A 24,214-nucleotide genomic window follows, 5' to 3' on the forward strand; every position below is an offset into this window, starting at 1 on the left:
CGAGAACACCAGTTCACATGTTTTGAGGAGCAGAGCACTGCACTGAGACAAACAAGGACAAGGTGTAAATGGAAGTATTGGTCCAGCAGCAAGGAGGGTTGTGCTGCTATTACACTGCTTACAGATGCACTGTAACAGAATGCATCATAGAATCCCTAAACAGCAGCCCCATTGAGAATATTATCACAGCAGTGACCTGGACATGGAAGTAGAGGAGAGCTCACTGCTGTCCTGTTGTTGGCGTGTAGCTCACTGCTGTCCTGTTATTGGCGTGTCCACACATTTACTAGCACATCAGAACATGTGGATGTCTGTGAGCAGCAGTCCCACGCCATGGGTGCACAATTACAGCAGCACACATAGAAATGTATATAAAGGAGCATGCAAGGATTCAATATTAATTGAATGATCAAGAATGCTCTCATAACGCAGCTCATATGGGTGTTATTGTACAGCAGTACACAGATGTACTGTTACAGAAACATACACAAGTATAATAGTACAGCAGGACTAATGAACACACAGCATCCGCACTCAAGGACATGCTAGACAAGAGCACACAGACATACTAGAACATCACTGCACATGAATGACTAGTGGGGCATTGAACACACATTTGTACTAAAGCCCTACACAACGGCCTGTTTTCAACCACGGATGTAATACTACTGTGGCGTAAACTGATGTGATTTACAACAAAGCAGATAGATACACATGTCCTGCTCTGCACATGCCTGAACAGAACTGCCATGAGTTAAGGGTAGATCAGTGTCCATTCTGGACAACTACACATTGAAAATGGAAATGTTGGTCCAGCATCAATAGCAGTTGTAATCCCAAGGCACTGCACACAGAGCTACTTGACAGAGTGGTCGTAGATTGAAAGCAGCACACAAGAGGATATTATTATAGCAGTACAACCGGAATGGAGATAGCAGTACAGAAGTCAGGCCGTGCCCAGTGATGTCCTAGTACTTGTGTGTCCGTGTATTTACTAGCACATGCTCATAATGCATGGATGTTCATGAGCATCAGTCCATACTGATGTACTGCTACAGTAGCACACATGGAAAGAGAAGTAAAGAGGTGCACATGGATTCAATATTAAAGCAGTGGTCACGCATGTCTTCGTGAGATAGCACACAAAGATGCCTGAACACAGCCACAAACTGCCCTCTTGCCTCTGTGATACCTTTAGCTATCCATCGCCAGGGCAACCAGCCTCCATTCTGCTCCCATGCTGGGGTGGTCAGCCAGCGGCTGGGCTGCTGATCTTGGTTGGGTGTGGGGTGGGGGTGGGAAGGACAGCTAGCTGTTGGCTGATCTACTTGGCTTCAATGAGACCAATGCCTATATTTTCCACCCCAGAAGACTGGCCAAGGCATGTTGTCATGGTGATGGGAGATGTATAAGAATGAGCATGCTCAGAGTTCATTCTCTCATCAGGCCTCTACCAGCATCGCATTGGCCAAGGCCAGGCACACATCTGAGCCCAGCCAATGCTGCAGCCCCTTCAGTTCAGCGAGACGCATGGATACTAAGGCACTTTTGCTATCCTTTGTCATCTGTACCATACTGGGCTGATTCTTCGAATATCACCTCTGAACTTTGTGCTGGGAATGATTCTAAGCTCATTTTCTGCTCACCAGGAAGGGTAGTGTGATCGATTAGTAATGTCTGCCATGGGCATGGCTATGAGGAATGGATTTGTTCCCCTGCCCAAAGCCTCCCAAACTGTCTGCTAGCTTTCTCCCACCCAAGACCCGGTTCAAGATCAGAGTGGTTCGAGCCCCTGTCCTTGTGCTTTCCTCCCTTTCTAGCATCAGGCAGTGCCAACTCGTGTGCCTGGCCTGGGCTCTACCGAGCAAGACAAACGTTCTAGTGTTGGATGGGCTACCGCAGCTGTGGACCTAGAGAGAGTTGACCTCATTCATTCCATCATCCAGATGCAGTATGAAGGCTCTGCTGTGCTCACTATTGCCCACCAGCTCAATACCATCACGGACTACACAAGGTGAACCTGTGGACCTACAGGGTTGACCCTGTTCACAGACATGTGGGGTGTGTTTCTGAGTTCCAATACCAGGCCTCAGAGTGCTCACTGAGGAGACAACTGGGATGGGCACCGGGGTCCAGTTTAATCTGCTGGTCTTGGTTGGGTGTGGGGTGGGGGTGGGAAGGACAGCTAGCTGTTGGCTGATCTACTTGGCCTCAATGAGACCAATGCCTATATTTTCCACCCCAGAACTCTGTGAAGAAGCAGTTGGGGGCAGCAGCAACCAAATTCTCAGATGAGGAGAGAAGGGGCTAGCTCTTCCTCAGGACTCCCAACTTCTGTCCTTGACATCACTCAGCCACACAGTCTGTCATCTGCCCAGCTGCCATACTGACCCCACACGAGTCTGTGGTATAACTCTGTCACAGCCCTCCTGTGTCCTCTCCCAGGTCTGTTTCACTGGCCTCTGCTATCTGTGTTCATTCCAGGCCGTTTCCTCCTCTAGAGTGCCTCACACAGCTCCCACACAGAGCCAGGGTTCTCAGATGGGACAAAACATAGGTCTGTTGTCACCAGGGCCTCTTGAACCTAACCCTTGAGGTACTGCAGATCCCGCATTGGTACCACAGAGGTCATCACACGGCACTGGCGGGGGTTAATGAGTATGCAACAATTCAGAAAAACCACGTGGTACAGGGCCTGGACCGAGACCACTTGCCAATGGATGTGTTGCATTCACTAGCCCTCCTTCCTGTCCCTGGCTCACCCAGTCAGCATGCATTGAGTAACCATGCTGTGTACTGGGCAAGGCTCTGGAACCACATGGTAGACAGACCTACAGCTTCGAGGGAAGGAAGCTTGCCCTTAGCCTCTGCCCTTGAGGTGGGGGTCTAGGCTGGAAGTCAGTTCTGGGCATATGCTGAGGAGGTGGGGAGGCCTGCTGGCTGGGAAGCTGGGCAGAGATTGGCACTAAAATGCCCAGGCCTTGGTTTTCTCTTCTGTCAAAGGGATTCAGTGGCTGTCATATACATCCACTAAGGGACACAGGAGGGATGGGGGCCGAATGGCAGCACCTGCCTGCCCTGAGTCGCCTGCATTCACAGCCATGCGTGGTACACAGCTGTATCTGCAGTGAGGAAAAAGACTCTGGTACAGCTGAGACACCTCCAGTGTCAGGCAGGGGGGCAGATGGATCAGGGACAGCGTTGGCCAGGCATGGGCTCCGTCTTCAACACTACAGAAAAGCAAAAGGCCCACAGGGACAGCGAGAGGCTGAAGATGTGGCCTGTGGCCTGCTGGAGCTGATTCCTGTTCCTCCCACAGGCTGGACCCTGCTGGCAGGTGACCTTGGCTGAGGGATTGATGGGTTGGATCACCCTGCCAGCCTGCCAGGTGTTCCCATGTGATGGCCACCCTGTGACCCAGGCTCTATTCCCAGACCAAGGCAGGCCCCCCACAGAGTCTCTCCAGCATCCCCAGACACACAGCAGCCTATGTCCCAGGCCAGACAGCTGTGTGGCCCATCTCTGGTTCCTCCAGAACAGAACTGCCCACAGGACCACTCAGCCTGGGGGGTGAGAAGCCCTGGGGTAAGTTGTCACTTGGCCACTGGGTACCCCGTGTCCCCACTTTTCGGCTTCAGTTTCTTCTATTGCACAACAAAAGTAGCCCTGGTGATGAGACTGGTTCCTTGCCATGTGGAAAGCCTCAGAAGGAGATGCAGGCTGTACTAGCAAAGGGGAATCGCTCTGGGCTGAAAGGAAACCCCCCAAACCCTGTATCAAGGCGGCCCATCAGAGAAGCCTCAGGGTACTGGGAAGAACAAGCCCTGTATCCTAGAAGCAGGTAGGAGTCCTCTCCTCTCCTGACCCAACATAGTCATTGCCCATGTATCAGTGAGTCATGGGTGGTACTAGGGCAGAGTTAATCAGTGATGCAGCCCCGGGGGACCATGGCAGTGTGCGGTAATAGCTTTGCCACTGCTATAGAAGGGCATCTCTGAGCAGAAACCAAGGATATTGCTCAACCACTATCATGCACAGGACTCACCAGCCCTGGCCCACAGCCAACAGTGGCAGTAATGTTGCTAGATAACTGTGAAGAGTCAAGGTGAGTGTGGTGACACATACCTGTCCTTCCAGCACTCTGGAAATGGAGACAGGAGGATCTTGAGTTTGAGGCCTCTACATAGTGAGAGACTCTTCACCGTAACAATTTTAAATAGGTGTAGAACTGGATCCAGAGCTGGGGATGTAATGCAGTTACTAGAGTGCTTATCAAGCACGCATAAAGCATTTGGTTTGGGACCCACAAAGGGGGTGTGATGACACAGGCCTGTAATCCCAGCACTTGGGAGGGGAGGCAGGAGCATCACAAGTTCAAGGCCATCCTCAGCTATAAATAGAGCTCAAGGCCAGCCTGGGCTATGTGAAATTCTTTCTCAAAAAACAGTACGAAAAAGCACTGGACCCATACACAGACACACAGGCAACAGAGGAAATGTGAAGAGACTGTTGGAGTCACAATGTGTCAGTGTGCCGCTTGATCTTGTCCTAGGGTTGGACAAGGTGTCACCTCCGGAACAAAAAGGGCAGAGGGTCCACAGGTTTTCTGTGTGGTTCCTTAAAACTGTGTGGAATCTACAATGACATCAAAATAAGGAGTTAGGGAAATGTGCACACCATCACCCAGGTCCTGGGCGTCCAGCCTGAGGTGGGTGTGGCCTTGAAGTAGAGCTTGAGCTGAGAGTCACTGTCCACTTTGGCTGCAGAGTGACCATGGCCTTGCTCAGGCCAACCTGGGCATGCTGGGTTCTTCTGGGTCTGGTATTCCAATCTTCTGTCACTTTCTCTGCCATCTTTCTCCTAGAGAGGAGTCAAGATTGGACATCCTGCAGAGCCCCAGTGGCCCCTGGGTCTCTGGCATTCCCAGCCACTGCAGGCACTAGGGCTGTCTCCAAGAGGCTGTCAAGAGTCCCGCTCAGGCAAGGCCTGATTCCTGGGCTAGCCTGTAAAACAGGCCTTGCTGGGCCAGCAGCTGGGCTGGACTGCCGCTCTCGGCCACCTGCCCCTCATCCATGACCAGAATCCTGCAAAGAGGACAAGGAGCAGTTCTTGTGACAGTAGCTGAGGCCCTCGTCAGCTGAGAACCCATCTCTGTTTTGAATTCACTCCCCAGAAGTCTTGACTTTCCAAGCTGTTTCCTGACCCTCCCAGCTTCCTGGACGCACACACACACACAAAGGCCCAGTGCCTTTCCCTGGGGACTTGGTCATGCCCCTCTCACCCGGGACAGTGGGCCCTTTGTGGTCCATCTCAGGACACTTGCAGATGAACAACACACTGTACACCTTCCTGTGCCTCCCAGGCCCTGTGCGTCACTGTCAGGAGGGACGCCTTACCTGGCACACTCCATCACAGAGCGCAGGCGGTGAGCAATGAGCAGCACTGTGCACTGAGCAAACCAGCGCTCAAGGGCTGCCTGCATCTGCATCTCCGTCCCTGGGTCCACGGAGGCGGTGGCCTCATCCAGGATGAGGATCTGGGTTTTCCGGAGAAGAGCACGTGCCAGGCAGAGGAGCTGTTTCTGACCCACGCTGTGAATGAGCTGTATGGTTAGGCTAGGTAGGTGTCATCAGTTAGAGTAGGCCTGTCTACATCAGGCCCTGGGGACAGCTGCTGACACTGTCTGTGTGTGTTGTCCCCACCACGAGGGCCAAAGTCTGCAGGGTTTGGGACAATTCCGGTTCTGCTGTCTTGGTGTAGGTTGACTGTGGACAAGTCATTCACGCCTTCTGTGCCTTGGTTTCTCTACCTGTGAAAAGTCTGTTCTCTTTTTTTTTCTGCATGTGCATTGTGGGGACATGTGGGCACTTGTGGGGACACACATCTGCAGGTGCATGTGTGTGCACATGTGTGTGGAGGCCAGAGGCTGGCATCAGGTGACATCCTCAGTTACTCTCCACCTTAGCAACAGAAGTGGAGTGTCTCCCTAAACCCTGCCTGGGCTGTCTTAGCTCCCCTGGCTAGCCAGCTTGTCCTAGGAATCTCCTGTCTCTGCCTTCTGAGCACTGATATTATAGGCTAAGCCCACCTAGCATTTGCATGGGTTCAGGGGATCCAAACTCTCGTCCTCATACTTGTCCATGGAGCATCTATCTCCCCAGCCCCATGATGAGTATTTAAGTAGATACCAGCCACAGAAGGTGGCTATTGTCCCTTTTTTGTTTTATTTGTTTGAAATAGGGTCTTACTATGTAGCCCTGGCTGGTCTGGAACTCACTATGTAGACCAGGCCTCACGCTCACAGAGATATGCCTGCCTCTGCCTCCTGAATCCTGGGATTAAAGGTGTGGAACACAGTCTTACTTGGTTTTGGTTTTTTTGAGACAGTGTCTCACTGTGTAGCCCAGGCTGCCCTCAACCTTGAACTCTTCTTGTTGCAGCCTCGTGAGTGCTGGGATCCCAAGCCCGCACCTCCAGGACCAGCTGTGCACCACCGTGCTTCGCACTGCTAAGCTACTCATTCAGGAAAGGCCAGGGACTGGACAGCGGCGCTGGAGCACTTCCTCAGCAAGCACAAGGCCCTAGTTAATGCCGTGCACTGAAAAAAAAGCATGACGCATCTCCCCAGCCCCTGTTTATGTTACGTGTGTTTCATCCTTAAAATACTTTAGCAAAAGGCGTTACTGGAGAGATGGCTCAGTCGGGAAAATGCCTGCTGGGCAATCACAAGGGCCTGAGTTCAGATCCCCGGAACCCTCCTAAAAGCTGGGCGCAATGGCATGGATCTGTAATCCCAGCTCCGGGAAGGCAGAGACAAGAGGATCCCTGGGAGCCTACTGGCCAACCGGCCTAGGAGAATCAGTGAGCTACAGGCTCAGTGAGAGACCCTGTCTCAAAAAATAAGGTGGAGAGTGATGGAGGAGGACGCCCAAGGTGGACCTGGCCTACACACACACACACACACACACACACACACACACACACACACACACACACACACACATTTTAGGGAAAGAACACACACTATCACTTAGCCGCAGTGAATCTGAGATCAGTGTCAAACATCAAGCATGGTATTTTTGTAGCAAAATAAATACTGAGTGGGACAGAGTCTAGGCTGGGCTTTGCCATGGGAAAAGGAACACGGCACAGAGACAGATCCTGTGGCTTGGGACTGCAGGGAAGGATTGGGACCTGTATTAGTAGACGGGGGTTGAGAGAGTACACTCAGAGTATCAGATGCTCAGAGCCCAGACTGTCCCTGCCCTTGCCCGCCTCGCTCTGACCCTGCCACTGGCGGATGGCCATACCTCAGGTCATCTCCCTGGCCTGCACACTCGTACTGCAGCTGGCCGGGCAGGCTGGCCACAAAGGCCTTGAGCTGCACCGTCTCCAGCGCCGCCCAAATGCCTTCATCTGTGTGCTCCTGAAGCAGGTCCAGGTTCATGCGCAGAGAGCCTGGGAACAGGACAGGGTCCTGGCCAGAGGGACACTGGGTCAGACAGGGCCATGCCATAGCTTGCTCCTCGGCCTCCTCTTCCCCATGGTCCTAGGCCTCACCTGAGGGATGATGGTGATTCGGGACCGCAGCGTGTGCAGTCCCACGTGGGCGATGGGGACTCCGTCGATCCAGATATCACCCTCAGCGGCCTCCTGAAGCCGCAGCAGGCCCCAAGCCAGGGAGGACTTCCCGGCCCCTGTCCTGCCCACGATGCCCACCTGCCAGGTAACAAAAGAGTGAGGCCCACACCAAGCAGGTCTGCCCCAGCCCTGGGGTTCATGGATACCTATTTGAAAGATTTTTTTTTTTCCTGCACAAGACTTGTCTCTGCTGACCCACCACCGAGCATGCCCCTTCAACACAACTGCTCATCCTTCCATTCCACCTTCCATCTGCGCTCGCTCTAGCTCCTCCTCCTCCCGACATTTCTGCCCCTGCCTTTCCTCTATGTCCTAGCCACCTCCATCACTTCCCATTCCTCCTGGTGAGCCCTCCCAGTTCCCAGAATCCTCTTCTACATCCTGTCCCACCTGTGCCTTCTCCTTCCAGCCCTTATTCTCTCTTCTACCCACTGATCAGTCCACCCATCTTTTCTTTAATTCACCCGCACCCAGTCTCATCCTTCCCACACTTCATCCTCTGTTCCTTAGCCATCCTTCCAGGCAGCCCAACATGCCCCTCCTTCAGGGACGTCAAGGTTTACAGGAAGCCACCCCCAGAGGCAGATCAGGGCCTGGGAGATGGAAGCTAAGAAAGCTGGGCAGGGTCTCGGACGTGGGGACTGGTGCCCACACAATGCAGTGGGAGGGCTATTTACCTTCTCTCCTGCATGGATCTTCAGGGTCACGCCTCGCACAGCCAGCGGCAGCTCTGGTCGGTATCTGAGCCCAAAGTTCCGGAACTCAATCTGTCCCCCGCTAGGCCAAAGAGGTCGGGCTGCACAGGTGGTCAGCCTCCAGGGAGCCTGGGTCAGGGAGCAGGTTGGGCACAGGTCAGAGGAGCTGTCCTCAAGCCCTTCATGGGTGCCTGCCCCTCAGACCTCAGCTTCCCACACAACACACTACACTCTTCATTTGGGAATTGCTCCAGGTCATTCTAGCAGCGTTTCATTGATCTAGGACAAGGTCTCAGTCCAGGCTAGCCTCTAACATGCTACATAGCCAAGGCTAGCTTCTAACTTTCCTGTAACCCAGACTAGCCTCCAACTCACTATTTAGACCAGGCTGGCCTCCAAATCACTATTTATCCCAGGCTATACTCCAACTCTCTATGTAGTCCAGAATAGCCTCTACCTTTTCATGTAGCTCAGGCTAGGCTCCTGCCTGCTTTATATAGCCAAGATTGGCTTCTAAGTTACTATGTAGCCCAGGCTAGCCCCTAACCTACTATGTAACCCAGGGTAACTTCAAATTTTCTACCCAGAGTACCTTCTCACTATGTAGCTCAGACTAGCCTTAAACTCACTACACAGACCAGGATGGCTTCCACCTAGCAGTAATCCTCCTGCCTCAACTTCCTGAGTGCTGAGGTTTAGTTGTGAGCTGCTGCACCCAGCTTGATGCCATGCCATTCACCTCGCTGCTCTGTTCCTGTGGCACTGCTGCTCTACTCCTAAAGTGCCATGTGCCACCGGTCTGTCCTGGGCACATGGCAGCCATGTGCTGCTCTGTCCCTGGCTTGCTGTATGCTCATATGTCACTCTAGCACCATTGGCCTGGGTGGCAGTCTGTGTCCCGCGCCCTGCTGCGTGGCTGGAGCACAGCTGTCACTTTAGTGTCATCCCTAGGCCGAGGGAGTGCCCTTCCTGCCACTGCAGGGTGACACTGTCACTGTTTCTTGGCATCAGAGGAGTGGCCTGCCCTGCTCCAGCAAGCGAGCAGAGCTTTTCGCTCTTCACTCTCGCTGTGACCCCAGCTGTGACTCCAGCCCACAGGGACGCTGCTCTGTGGGAAAGGAATGGGCGGGCGTCACCCTGGACCCACCGTCCCCCATTCCATCTCCCTACTATCACCTCTTTGGGGATGTGAGCGTAGTCCTGCGTGCGCTCCACCGCCACCATGCTGTTCTCCAGATCCGTCCAGCTGCGGACCACCCACTGCAGGGTCTGTGTCACCTGGTTTGAGAAGACACCTCAGATGGGCTCCTCGGGGTTCTCATCAGGCCTCCTCCCCAGCCACATGCCAGGGAAGGCAAAGAAAGAGGGGATCTGTAGGGGCAGGGACGTTGAGGACCTGGGCCCTCAGGGGTGGGACTTGGCTTCGGCCAGTAAGACAGCGAATAGAGCAAGCGGGTGGCGCTCTCCCAAACCTACTGGCCCAAAACAGAGAGGCAGGGCCAGAGAGGGTGCCTGGCCTTTCCAGGACACACAGAGACCTGGCTCTGTGGGTTCCATTCAGGCAGCTTCCACAGAGGGGCTAGGCCTCCCCTGGTTCCCATCCCACAGTGCCTCCAAGTGCCTTGCCAGGACCCAGGAGCAGTTCCACGGGGCCCTGCTTTCCTTTCTCTCCCTCTTCTGGCTCACCCTCTCCATCTGTGCCCGCCTGCCACACCCCCCATGGCCTTTCCTGCTGCTTCTGGTTCTGCCCAGAGCTCGGACCCCAAAGGAGATGATCAGCAATGTATGAAGAACCTTCTTCAACTGATGCTGCTGTGTGGATGAGACAGTGTGTGTGCGTGTGTAAGAGTGTGCAAGATACAGTGTAAGATAGTGTATATAAGAGAGGAGAGTGTGTGTGTAAGAGAGTGTGTATAAGTGTGCAAGATATAGTATAAGATGGTGTAAGAGAGAGAATGTATGTGAGAGTGTGTGTGTAAGAGAGTATATGTATGTGTGTGTAAGAGTATGTATATGAGAGAGAGGAGAGAATGTGTAAGAGAGAGTGTGTGTGTATGTATGTAAGAGAGAGTATGTAAGAGTTTGTTTGTATGTGTGAGAGAGTGTGTGTGAGTGTGTGTGTGTTTGTGGACACAGATATTCTAACCCAATACTGCATTATTATTATCAAGTGCTAACAACAAACATTCCACTGGAAACCTGCTCTTAGCATTCTTCGCCTGTCTCAGCTAATCAGAAGTGCCAGAGTGCTGGCCCATTACTTGGATGGGCACACAGAGGGTCTTGAGCCACGTGCTTGAGGTCACACAAGGTTCCCAGTGAACCGCACTTCCCCAGTGCTGGGCAGTGGAGACTCAGAGCCCTTGGAAATACTCCAGCAGGAGTCCATCTGTTTCTGTTCTGCCGCACCTCCAGCCAGGGGTGGGGTGCTGGAGTACCTGGAGGGCAGCGGAGACTGAGAAGCCCACGAGGCCGGCACTCAGGTGAGCCTTGCTCAGCACAGCGCACATAGTGGCCACGAACACCAGGCCATTCCCCAAGAGCTCCAGGTTGGCAGCCAACCACCTGTAAAGGGAAGCAGGGCTCAGCAGGACCAGCAGGACCCACTTCTCTGGTCATGGTAAATGCTCAGCACCCAGCGGGGGCCCCACAATGGGACCTAACTGCAAGAGGAGAGGTAACACAATTCTGTCTTGCCTAATGACCCAGACGAGGGCCTGGAACATGCTGGGTGTTCAACAGAGCTTCCTGTTTTGGAGATGTGTATTTTCTAGCCTGTCCCCTCCCTGGTGGGTATGTGGCTACATGTACACATGTGTGGGCAAGCCAGAGGACAATCTCAACTGTCATTTATTGTTTTATCTCTGGCTGCACCTTAATCTACTGCTACTTCAGCCAGCAATTGAGACTCCGTAGTTACTTACCTGCTTCTATGTCAGTGGCCCGGGCACTCAGGCCGCAGCCTGGTGGGAAATCTGTTCCCGCAGGCCTGGGCTCTGCCTCTGCTAAAGGTAGCTTTAACTAAATCTCTATCATTCTATTTATAAATAAAACTTGAGATTCAAAGGCTGGGGTGAAAATCTGCTAGCTCAGAGGTTGAATAGCAACTAGCAAAACTTTTCTCCCAAAGAGAGCATCCTTCCACTTGGCCAAACAAAAAAAGCCTCACCACTCCAAATCCCTCCCTACTTCCGGTGTCTCTCTATCTCTTCCAGATGCCCTGTGATGCTCTTTGGTCACTGTCTGTCAACTAGTCGATAACTCAGCCTCCTGGCACAAGGTTAATTTTGTTTAATTAATGCAAATGCAAACTCAGGTTCACATTGTGATTGAATATCACCCAACATCATTCCTCAGGTGTCATCCACATTGTTTTCTTTTCTTTCTTTCTTTTTTTTTTTTTTGTGTGTGTGTGTGTGTATGTGTGATTTTTGAAACAGGGTTTCTCTGTGCAGCCTTGGCTGTCCTGGAACTCTCTCTGTAAAACAGGCTGGCCTCTAACTCAGAGATCTTCCTGTCTCTGCCTCCCAAATGCTGGGATTAAAGGCGTGCACCACCACTGCCCAGCTCTACCTTATTTTAAGACAGGGCCTCTCATTAGCCTAGAAATTGTCAAGAGAGTTAGGCTGGCTGCCCAGTGAGGCTTGGGAACCCACATGCCTCCATTCCAAGGCCCGTTTCCCAAGCGCTGAGAGGACAAACTCATGCCACCATGCCTGGATTTTTTGTAAAGTGAGTTCTAATGATCGAACCCACATCCTCTTACTTGAAAGGCGAGCTCTTTACTGATGGAGCCAGCTCCCAGCCCTGGCCTGCCTCCTCGTGTGGCCTCGCTCTCATCTCCACATGCAGTTAGCTCCCGCGTTCTCTGGGAGTCTGCCCTGACTGTGTTTCTCCTTTCTCTCACCCCCGGCCTCCTTCCCCATGCTTCTCTTGCCAGCCAAATCATTTAATGTCACCAACTGTTGTCACCATTAGGAATCCTGGGTTCTGTGGGGACAGGAACCTTGTTTTTTCATTCCTGGCTCTAGCTGCAGTCCATTCAGCATGAAGTATGTGCTCAACTAACACATTCTGAATGGACAGATTAGCATACCCCTGTCACGGAGTCCCGTTCCACCTTTCACCCATTTGTCCGTTCATTCATCTAACAGATAGTGAGCATGCATTCGGAGCCCGGCATGCTCAAGGAGCTCGGGACCTAGACTGAACAAGTACCGATCACGTCACTGGGAGCCTCACATGTGATGCCTGGTCCTCCTGCTGCAAGGGAGAAGATACTGTTTCCATTTGACAGCTGGGGAAACTGAGGCTCAAGAAGGGCTGGAGCAGTGCCAAGCACAGTATAAGCATGTTACAAGTACTCCCTATTTAACCCGTAAAGCCACCTTGACTATGACAGCAGTTGAAAAAATTGAGGCTCAGAGAGGTCATGTAACTTGTCCAGGGTCTAACAGCTTGAAAATGGCAGAGCAGGAAGTTGAACCCACGTCTTGCTCTTGCTTAGTCCCTAAGGGAGATTAAGGATGCTTGACACCAGTTGCCTTGTCGCCAAGGAAACAGAGGTTGGTACTATGGTCTGGCAACCATACTTCTCTCTGTACCTTCAATCCACTGGATGTCAGGGACTCTGGCTGTTCTGTGCGTCCAGATGCTCTCAGTGGGACTCAGCCTCAGACTGTCCCCAGCTTGCAGGACTGTGCTCAGCTCAGCTCTTAGTGGGAGGGGAGTGCCAGGTCTACTCTGGTCCCAGGCTCTTCCTACCTGTCAACCACCAGTCGTGGGAAACTGACCCTCTGGTTCTCATCCATAAGGGCGTCATGCTGCGCCGTGAAGGGTCTCTGGGCCCGGAAGGCCCTGACCACCAGACTGCCCTGGAAGGTCTCAGCCATATGGGAACACACAGCTGAGTAGCTGGCGGACTCCAGGCGTCTCAGCTGGCAAGAGGTGGCCACATAGAGGCTCTGTGGTGGGAGAGGGGAGGAGGGACAGAGACAAAGAGGGAGCACTCAGAGAACAAGGCGCAGCAAGTGTCCTCTGCTGTCAGCCTGCTCAGCCCGCCAGCTTGGTGGTGAGGCAGAGCAGAGGTCAACTGAGGTGAGTCCACTTGGCCCCTGGCAAAAGCGTGTGTAAACTGAGGTCTGGCTGAGCTGCTCTGAGCGTCTCAGCAACCGGCAGGCAGTGTTCTGTGCCGCCCAGACTGCCAAGGCTATGGCGCCCACTCAGGCAGCAAAGCTCTGGAGCCGGCCTCCTGGCTCAGGTTCTGATCTTGGCGTTAGGCCAACTTCAGAGGGCCTCTGGCCCTGGCAAAGGAAAGCAGACATCTTAACACAATATAATCTGCCTCCCGCAGTACTGCGCCTTGCAGTGTACAAAGCGGAGGAGGGGCACTGCAGACGTGAGGCCGGAAGTTAGACATGAAGACCTCTAGGGAGTGACTGAGAGAAGACAGACAGGTGTGGGTTCTACAGGGTGGGGCGGGGCTTCTAGCCTCCCCATTCCATGCCCAGCTGCAGACCCTCTCCCACCAAGCCTTGCCCAGAGGCGGGGGACTGAGAGAGGAGACCTCGGCTCGACCTGGGCTCTGACCTCCCCATACCTGAAACCCAGCGTAGAGGAGCACGAGCGGCAAGATGGGCACAATGGCCAGAGGCGTGGCCATCGACACCGCCAGGCCGACCTCCAGGAGGCCAAAGGCATAGGTCAGCAGGGACCTCAGCTTGTCCGGGATGTCCACGTCCACCGTGTCCGTCTCCTTGGAGAAGCGGTTCAGCAGTCTCCCGACAGGTGTGCTCTCGAAGAAGCCGATGGGAGAGCGAGCTACATCCCACAGGAGGCTCCGGAAAAGCAGGCCTGAGGCCCGGGCGCCACCCAGGAACACCGCAGCCATGGAAGCAAAGAGGCCGATGGCTGCAGAGGGGGAGTTGGAGTGGAGCCTGCTGCAGGGCTGCGGCAGGTCTCCCAGCACCCGGTGACCACCGGTGGCCATCGTAGGATGTGATAGACCCACTGCTGGCGGGGTGTGTGTGTGTGTGTGTGTGTGTGTGTGTGTGTGTGTGTGTGTGAAGAGTGTCTCCCCAAACTCATGCCCACCCCAACCTCCAAATAAAACCTTATTTAGAAATACGAGTTTCATGGGTACAATAAAAGAATATGGGCGAACCGTGGCGCATGCCTTTAATCCCAGCACTCGGGATGCAAAACCAGGCGGATCTCTGTGAGTTCGAGGCCAGCCTGATCTACAGAGCGAGATCCAGGACAGGCACCAAAACTACACAGAGAAACCCTGTCTCCAAAAATAAAAGTAACAACAACAACAACAACAAAAGAATATTCTAGATTTTGGGTGAGGACTACACCTGTATCCTTCTAAGAACTGGGCACAGACAGGAGGCAGATCCGCAGACACAGAGACTAGAGTCACAGCTAGAGGGAACGAGGGGTGCAGAAGCCACCACAAATGGGGGAGGACATGGCAAGGAGAGGTACTGACTGCCAAGGGGACACTACTGTCAATCATAGTCCCACAGTATAGTGTAGGCAGTCACATGACTCAGCTAGCCAGTCAGAGCACACCAGCGATGGGGCCCATTGTGATTGGCTCATGATGGCCGCCTAACTTGTAAAGGGCCAGACAGAACCTTCCCTGGTGGATGGTGCCTGAGCTAGAGCAAAGTGCCGTGTATTGGGGATATCGGGGTGGCCTGGGGCAAGCCAGGTGGTCTCCCCCAGCCTCCTTTAGGAACCAGTTCCTGTCACTGGGTTTAAGATATTGTGGGAAAATATGTTTCTGTGACTCTAGAGACTGTCCAGTTCACAGATATGTTTTGTTTCTTTTGAGATGAGGTGGGGGGCCTCATGTAGCCCAAGCTAGACTTGAACTTGTAATGTAGCAGATGATAACTTTGAACTCCTGATTCCCCTGCCTCCACCTCTGGAGTGCTGAGACTTCAGGGGTGTGCCACCACCCCAGGCTAGCCTGAGGTAGCCAACATGCAGATGTGTGCCACCCAAATGGGAGTTCAAGTTCATTCCAGCTTGGCTGACTGACGGCTCACTCTAGTGGATTAAGTAACCATCTGCGTTCAATCAGCTTTTCCCAGCTAAGGCAGCCAGGTCTACAAACTACCGGGGTCCCTAAGGTCAGGGAGGCTCATGGCATCTTGCTGATGTGGCTGATAGTCGTAGTGAATCATGCTGACGGTGCTTTTTGTTTGCAGTGCTGAACCCAGCCTCACACATGCTAGGCAAGCATTCTACACTAAGCTACATCCTCAGATTCCCCCCTTTTACTTAAAAATTACATCTTTAAAGTAAAGAAAGTACTCTAAGTAAGTGTGTGTGTCCATGCCATAGCATGTCTGTAGAAGTCAGAAGACAGCCCGTGGGAGTCTGATCTCTCTTACCACACGGCTCCCAAGAGTTAAACTCAAGTCAACAGGTTTGGTGACAGGTGCCTTTACACCGAACCTTCTCCCCAGTCTGTTCTAACTTATTTTGAGATAGTACCTCACTAAGTTACCTGGCCTGTCCTTGAGCCCAGGGTGGTCATAAACTTGTAACCATTCTATTCTTCAGCCTCCCGAGTAGCTGGGGTTACAGGCATGCGTCACTATTTCTGGAGAACTCAAATAACGTTCATGACGGGGACAAACCCACATGTTCAGCAGCATTTCCCTGTCACTGTGGCCATATTTGAAATGTAGGGGAGTCAGGGGCTAAAGACAGTGGGGAGACTGAACTAGGGAGGATGAGGCTCTACAAGGGCACCGTAGATGATCTGGGCAGGTTGTGAGGACATCTCCATAAACCACAGAGGAGTGCCACTCCACATCAAGTCACAGGACTGGCCTTGTCAGTATCCTTGATGCAATATGGCAATATCACTTTGCAGCCTGGTGTCCTTGGCAGAGGGCACATGGGAGCCCTTTGCACCTTGCCTCATGGCAGAGGTGAGCCTGCCACCACTTCAGGAATTGTTGTTATTTTAATAGAAGGAGTTGAGTGTGGTGGTACACACCTGCGATCCCCAGATAAGTCGGGGGATCTTGAGTTTGAGGTCAGCCTGGACTCTGAGGAAAGACTGCCTTGAATTGAACAATAACTTAAGTTGGGCTGGGGAGAAGGCTGAGCAGGAGGAAATGCTGCCAAGGCTAATGGCCTGAGCATCCCAACCCTGGGATCTGCACAGGAGAAGGAGAAAACTCACTCCTGCAGGTGTGATCACACGTGTGCTGTGGTGTCCATGCACACACCAAAGTAAGTAAATAGACAAATGTTTTTTTTTAAAGTAACCAAAAGAGAGAGAGAGAGAGAGAGAGAGAGAGAGAGAGAGAGAGAGAGAGAGAAGGAGAAAATGGGGCAGTGAAAGAGGAAGTAGAGTGCATTGGGGAGGGGGTGTGGCCTGGGCTGAGGTCTAAGTCTGGCTTTGTCTGGAGGTTTGGGGTGGGAGACTGAGGTCATTAGCTAACTTCAGCGATACCTTCTTAGTAGGAAGGAACTGTCCTCAGGCCCTCATTCCCTCCAGGACACCTTAAGGACCTAGGGATGGTTGGTCCTAGGATGTTTTGGGCAGACATTCAAGGACAGGAGGGGGTTGAGTGGGAGGCAGAGCTTGAGCTCACTGACACAGGGTACCTTGGAGACAGCCAAGGAGTCCAAAGACCCAGCCACGCAGGGCTGCATGCATCTGCCGTCCATCCACGACCGGGTCGTCCGCCCAGAGGCTCAGCCAGTAGCCCTGGCAGAAGGATGCCACTTGCTGGCAGAGGAAGAGGAACAGGGTGTAGGTGCAGAGGGGTGTGCCCACTGCCTGCAGGTAGCTCAGGTATGTGGTGGCCTTCACCTATAAGACATGTGGAGGAAGGGTGGCAGAGAAGGGGATTAGAGGAGAGTGAGTTGGGTCTAGGTTAGGTCAAATTCCCAAAGGCATCATTAGCAGAGCCTCACTGGGCATGCCCTCTTCCCTACAGATCCCCGCCTCAGGACCCTTCTGCTAGAGACCCATGTAGGTCATGGGAAGCTGTAGCTACCAGTTGATCTGGGTGGGCAGGTGAAGAAAGAAGAGGTGAGGGGACCCACACATGGGTTAAGGACAAAGGCAAGGCAGCATGGAAGAAGAGAAACGGTACTATGGAGTTCAGATTTGGGCTTCCCTAGACTGGAGTGTTGGTTATAAAGACAAGGGTCAACTCTACACACCCTGGCTCCTTCATCTTTAAAATGAGGCTGTTACTGCCAGGAGGTGGTGGTGTATGCTTTAATCCCAGCACTCAGGAGGCAGAGGCAGGTGGATCTCTGTAAGTTCGAGGCCAGCCTGGTCTACAGAGTGAGTTCGGGGCAGCCAGGGCTGCACAGAGAAACCCTGTCTCAAAAAATCAAAAAAAAAAAAAAAAAAAGAAAAGAAAGGAAGGAAGGAAGGAAGGAAGGAAGGAAGAAAAATAAAAAAAGAGGCTATTACCATCTAGCTTTCTGGAGAACAGGGCAGGGTGAGGTGGGAGATTGTAAGGATTAAGAAAAGGAAGGTTAGAATCCCATTCGGCCCATAGTAGGTGCTTGAGAAAGGTGAGTGCCTTCCCCAGTGTGTTGGGCTGAAGCAGGAGCTCTGGTGGTTACCCGGCCATGCTGCATGTTGTCCTCGCTGTCCTCGCCTGCTGTCAATCCTGCCCCCTTAGGGTCACCCAGAGAAGGCTCTGTCTGTGCCTCTGAAGTGGTGCTGTCCTTCACAGGGGCCGACTCGATGGGCCTGAGCCTGCCATTTAGAGGAAATCAGGACACTTTAGTGTATCTTCCCGTGGGGGACCATGAGCTTCTTCAAATGGCAGCCTGTGAGCTTTGCAGTATTCTTCCTAGCTCTTCATTCATTCACTCAGGAAGGAGGGATGGAGGTGTGCAGTCATGGAGGTGTGGGTGGATGGATACATGGGTGGATGCATGATCTAGGCACCATACTTCCCTCCTACATGGTACCCAGCTCCATCATTCTAGAGTCAAAAAAGCCTGTCCCTGATGCCATTTTATGAAATGAACAGTCGTCCAGACAGGAAACTGTCTTCCGGTTTCACTTTGGCCTAAGCTTTGTTCCAGCTGTTGACCCTCAGATTCATCAGTCCAGCTTGTCTGAATGTCAGTTTTTCACATTTGTGATGCCAAAGATATCTGTATTCCTGTCATCTATGGAAGTTTGGACTGATTTAGCTGTTCTGTGCCTCAGTGTCCCTAGCTAAAATGGGAATATCTACCATTTAATACCTGTTTATTGTCTCTCTAGCATTATCAATCATTTGTATCCACCCATCCTTTCTTCTATTCATCCATCCATCCTTCTGTTCATCCGTGTATCTAACCATCCATCCTTCTGTTCATCCGTGTATCTAACCATCCATCCTTCTGTTCATCCATGTATCTAACCATCCATCCTTCTATTAATCTGTGTATCTAACCATCCATCCTTCTGTTCATCTGTGTATCTAACCATCCATCCTGTTCATCCATGTACATAACCATCCATCCTTCTGCTCATCCATGTATCTAACCATTCATCCTTCTGTTCATCCGTGTATCTAACCATCCATCCTTCTGTTCATCTGTGTATCTAACCATCCATCCTTCTGTTCATCCGTGTATCTAACCACCCATCCTTCTGCTCATCCGTGTATCTAACCATCCATCCTTCTGTTCATCCGTGTATCTAACCATCCATCCTTCTGTTCATCTGTGTATCTAACCATCCATCCTTCTGCTCATCTGTGTATCTAACCATCCATCCTTCTGTTCATCCGTGTATCTAACCATCCATCCTTCTGTTCATCTGTGTATCTAACCATCCATCCTTCTGCTCATCTGTGTATCTAACCATCCATCCTTCTGTTCATCCGTGTATCTAACCATTCATCCTTCTGTTCATCTGTGTATCTAACCATCCATCCTTCTGTTCATCCGTGTATCTAACCATCCATCCTGTTCATCCGTGTATCTAACCATCCATCCTTCTGTTCATCTGTGTATCTAACCATCCATCCTTCTGTTCATCCGTGTATCTAACCATCCATCCTTCTGTTCATCCATGTATCTAACCATCCATCCTGTTCATCCGTGTACATAACCATCCATCCTTCTATTCATCTGTGTATCTAACCATCCATCCTTCTGTTCATCCGTGTATCTAACCATCCATCCTGTTCATTCGTGTACATAACCATCCATCCTTCTGTTCATCCGTGTATCTAACCATCCATCCTTCTGTTCATCCGTGTATCTAACCATCCATCCTTCTGTTCATCCATGTATCTAACCATCCATCCTTCTATTAATCTGTGTATCTAACCATCCATCCTTCTGTTCATCTGTGTATCTAACCATCCATCCTGTTCATCCATGTACATAACCATCCATCCTTCTGCTCATCCATGTATCTAACCATTCATCCTTCTGTTCATCCGTGTATCTAACCATCCATCCTTCTGTTCATCTGTGTATCTAACCATCCATCCTTCTGTTCATCCATGTATCTAACCACCCATCCTTCTGCTCATCCGTGTATCTAACCATCCATCCTTCTGTTCATCCGTGTATCTAACCATCCATCCTTCTGTTCATCTGTGTATCTAACCATCCATCCTTCTGCTCATCTGTGTATCTAACCATCCATCCTTCTGTTCATCCGTGTATCTAACCATCCATCCTTCTGTTCATCTGTGTATCTAACCATCCATCCTTCTGTTCATCCGTGTATCTAACCATCCATCCTGTTCATCCGTGTATCTAACCATCCATCCTTCTGTTCATCTGTGTATCTAACCATCCATCCTTCTGTTCATCCATGTATCTAACCATCCATCCTTCTGTTCATCCGTGTATCTAACCATCCATCCTTCTGTTCATCCATGTATCTAACCATCCATCCTTCTGTTCATCTGTGTATCTAACCATCCATCCTTCTGTTCATCCATGTATCTAACCATCCATCCTTCTGTTCATCTGTGTATCTAACCATCCATCCTTCTGTTCATCCATGCCCCTTTTCATCTTTCCTTCCACACATTCGTTCATCCAACCATCCACTCTTTCATTCTCTCTTCATTCTACCCATCCATACACCTGTCAGTTCATGCTGAACATGTCCCCATCACACATCCATCTCTCCATCCATTCCCATATCTACATACGCACTTCTACCTGATCTTACTCAGGTTCCTGTGCATCACCCTGCGGCTCAGGAGCACTCTCAGGGTGGCCAGTAGGCATGATGTCAGAGGATCTGTCCCCATTCTCAGTATCCACAAGGCCCAAAGACCCTCAGCTTCCCTTGTATGCTCTCCCATCTGCTGGTATAGAAACCCACACTGCCTGGCACATGGTGACCTGTTGTTGTCAAAGTCCAGGTCCACAGTGAGTCCACATGTGCCCTGGATACAGAGGATTGGTAGGAAGGGGGACAGCGGACTCCCTCTTGGTGCTCCCACCTGTGTGCTCGGCCAGACTCCAGCCCAGCCTGCCCTGCAGAATGGGAACTGTGCAGTCTAGCACAGTCGTTTCCAGCCATGTTGAGGAACTTTCCTGGAAGCCAGCCTGCCCTGCTCTACTGACTGGCATTGACCCACTTGAAGTACTTATCTTAGAACTGACCACGTGGCTTACCACTGTCAGTTAACTGATGGATCATTTGGGGTGAATGACTTATCCATCACTGAGCCCATAGGGGTACTTAGCAGGCACCCCATATATGAATTTGGCCATCCTCTCTGCTGAGGCACGGTAGCCATAGCAGATCCTGTTCTGGCCCTCCCTTGCTCAGCACCAGGGAACCCACCTCTCTGGTCTGTGCTTGGGCCTCCCACTTCCAGGAAAGCCTCCGAGGTCATCACTGGTGGCCTCAGCGTGTGTACCTGCAAGGGTCAAGGACATCAGTGAAGGCTACACCGGAGATTCCGGATGTGGGCTTTGACACTCACTGCTGTAGTGCCTTAACCTCTCGGAACAAACATTTCCTAGCATGGTTCCTGCAGCGGCTCTAGCAACCTTTCTCTGCTCTCACCCTTTCCCCTGGGGTCACTCAGAAGCATCATTCATTCATCCTCATTCACTCATTCAGTCAGAAAATGCTGAGCACATGCTATGGATTTGGGAAAATAGCAAGTTGCCTCAGCATCCCCAACACACTTGCTCAGGCAGTTAATTGTGCCTAGAATGTCCTGTCCTCACTAACTCACATGAAATCTCAAGTGCCAGATCCCCCAAGAATAATCTCCTATCTGATGTTACCCAGGTTGGGCCAGAAATCTAAACAGAAATATAATTGCTTATCCCCAGACCTGTGAACAAGAAGTAACTGTTATTACAAACCACTGAAATATGGGTGCTGTTTGTTATGCAGCACAGTCACAGTAAAAGCTGTCCAATACAAATGTGCAAGCTCTGTGCTCAAGGTCCCATCTTCAAGCTCAAAGACAATAACACAGTGGGTCAACAGCTAAGTGTTGTGGTGGTTTGAAGGAGAATGGCCCCCAGAGACTCAGACATTTGAATAGTTGGCCCCCAGTTGTTAGAACTGTTTGGAAAGGATTGGGAAGTGTGGCCTTGTTGGAGGAGGTGTGTCACCGAGGGCAGGCTTTGAGAATTTTCAAAGCCCAAGTCATTCCCAGTCTGTCTGTCTCTGTCTCTCTGTCTCTGTCTGTCTCTCTGTCTCTATCTCGTGATTTATGTCTCAAAATTGAGCTTTTTTTTTTCAGCTATCATGCCTGCCTGCCTGCTGCCATGCTCTCTACCACGATGGTCATGGACTCTAACCCTTGGAACTGCAAACCTCAAATAAACACTTTCTTCCATAAGTTGCCTTGGTCCTGGCATCTTATCACAGCAACAGAAGTAACTAAGACAGGTTTTTTTGTATCTGTATGTGTGTGTAGTCGTGTGTGTGTGCATGCATGTGTATTTGTGTGTGCATACACGAGGAGGCTAGAGGACAATCTTGAGTGTCATCTTCAGGAATGTTGCCTACCTTGTTTTGTGAGACAGTCTCTTACTGGCCTAGAACTCACGAATTAGGCTAGGCTGACTGGGCAGCAAGTCCTACAGATCCTCCTGTCTCAGTCTCCCCAAAGCTGAGATTACAGGTGTGTGCTACCATGCCCAGCGTTTTACCGGGGTGTGGAGGATTGAACTTAGGTCCTCCTGCTTGCAAGGCAAACACTTGACCAACTGAGCTATCTCCCCAGTCTATCGCTTAGGGCCAATGCTGTGCCGATGTTTCTAGAAGAGGCAGAGCCCTAGACCAGGGGTAACATTAAAGCAAGGCTTGAGGACATGGGGAACATGGAGGACACCAATGGCCAACGAATTCAAAAGCATGTTCTCTGGCATCTAGTAGCTTGGCTTCGTGGCCCAGCACGGTTGCCTGTGAGTCAAGATGTAGGACTCTCAGCTCCTTCTCCAGCACCATGTCTGTCTGCACACCACCATGTCCTACCATGATGAAAATGAACTGAACCTCTGAAAATGTGAGCCACACCAATTAAATGTTTCCTTTTTAAGAGTTGTCATGGTCATGGTGTCTCTTCACAGCAATAGAAACCCTGACTAAGACAATGTTTATGGGCGATGTTACTTTGGGAAGTTTGTTATTTACCTTCTTGAGTGCAGAGGGACCCTAGGATCAAATGCTCTCTGAGGTGTCTTCATGGCATCTTTGAGCATAGACACTGGGTGGGACACCCTGAATTCTACTCTGGGACCACAGACAGAGGCCTCAGTTTGCTCTATACAAGAACAGTTGGGGTAGCCCCCACCTCAGAGGACTCTTATGAGGATCAAAAGAAATAAAGTACAGCTAGGGCTGAGGAAATGGCCAAGTTGGTCAAGTGCTTGTCTCACAGGTCTGAGGACCTGAGCTCCACCCCCAGAACCCACATAAAAAGCCAGGCAAGGTAGTGCATGCCGGCACCGGGAAGGTGGGGGCAGAGGGTCCCTGGAGCTCACTAGTCAGCCAGCCTAGCTGAATCAGTGAGCCCTGGGTCCCAATAAGAGACCTTGGCTCTAAAAGCAAGATGGACAACTCCAAAGAATGACAGCTGAGATTGACCTCAGGCCTCCAACCACACATGCATGCACACTGGCGCATACATGTGCACCTACACACACAAACACACAAAGAGAACCACTAGTATGGGGAGAGACGCTGCGAGCCCCAGGCAATGTCCTTGGCTCTTCGTGGGGGTGGGGTGTCTGCAGGGCCAGTGGTTGCAAGCAGGCCCTCAAGATGGGTGTGGTCAGGACACTCTCCCTACATCAGTGGGACCCTTGCAGCCTTCTCCCAGAGCCAGGCACAGAGATTCAGTGATGCCCAGCCAATACCTCCTTCTCCTCCACCTGCCGGCTGTCTGGCTCCATCCAGAAGACCCACCAGGGCTCCGTTCCTGTGCAGAAGGTCCTGGTAAGAGCCCATCTCTGCGACGGTCCCGTTGGCCAGCACCAGGATCTGGTCAGCCTGGGGCAGGACGTGCAGCGTGTTCGTCACCAGGATCCGAGTCTGGGCAGGGCAGGGGCAGAAGTGACATGTGCTGGAGTGTCCCCAGGTCAGGAAGGGGGAACAGGCGCCCCTTCCTGGGCACCTGCCCTTGTTCTGGAGAACACCATATCCAAAGAGAATAGTGGGGTATCTCCAGTCGAGAAGATGTGGGTTAAAGTGAACCTTTGGGAGCCTCTCATTCTGATGGTGTTGTGGGGTGATCTGAGAAACCCACGTTAAGACCAAAATATAACAAATGGAAATACATTTAAAAATCTTTTTTGACATAGGGTCTCATGTATACCAGGCTAGCCTTGAACTCACTCTGTAGCCAAGTGTTCTAACTTCATTTCTGTTGCCATGACAAACGCCA

At 51.5% G+C, this 24,214-nt stretch overlaps 1 protein-coding gene across 1 annotated transcript in view; it reads right to left on the reverse strand.

The window, feature by feature from the left end:
• Positions 1 to 24,214, reverse strand: part of Abcc6 (ATP binding cassette subfamily C member 6) — a 62,561-nt gene that overhangs the window by 8,442 nt on the left and 29,905 nt on the right. The window contains exons 19-31 of the mRNA XM_059276537.1: positions 23,688 to 23,862; positions 21,148 to 21,223; positions 17,952 to 18,087; positions 16,974 to 17,181; positions 13,936 to 14,246; positions 13,101 to 13,300; positions 10,775 to 10,901; positions 9,513 to 9,614; positions 8,319 to 8,465; positions 7,561 to 7,719; positions 7,311 to 7,477; positions 5,397 to 5,591; positions 1,193 to 5,084 (exon numbers count right to left, since the gene is read on the reverse strand). Of these exons, the coding sequence (XP_059132520.1) occupies positions 4,976 to 5,084; positions 5,397 to 5,591; positions 7,311 to 7,477; positions 7,561 to 7,719; positions 8,319 to 8,465; positions 9,513 to 9,614; positions 10,775 to 10,901; positions 13,101 to 13,300; positions 13,936 to 14,246; positions 16,974 to 17,181; positions 17,952 to 18,087; positions 21,148 to 21,223; positions 23,688 to 23,862 (2,112 nt within the window). The 3' untranslated portion in view covers positions 1,193 to 4,975. The remainder of the gene's footprint in view (positions 1 to 1,192; positions 5,085 to 5,396; positions 5,592 to 7,310; positions 7,478 to 7,560; positions 7,720 to 8,318; positions 8,466 to 9,512; positions 9,615 to 10,774; positions 10,902 to 13,100; positions 13,301 to 13,935; positions 14,247 to 16,973; positions 17,182 to 17,951; positions 18,088 to 21,147; positions 21,224 to 23,687; positions 23,863 to 24,214) is intronic.

The sequence above is a fragment of the Peromyscus eremicus genome, chromosome 1, assembly GCF_949786415.1.
Source record: "Peromyscus eremicus chromosome 1, PerEre_H2_v1, whole genome shotgun sequence".
In the NCBI taxonomy this organism is placed as follows: domain Eukaryota; kingdom Metazoa; phylum Chordata; class Mammalia; order Rodentia; family Cricetidae; genus Peromyscus; species Peromyscus eremicus.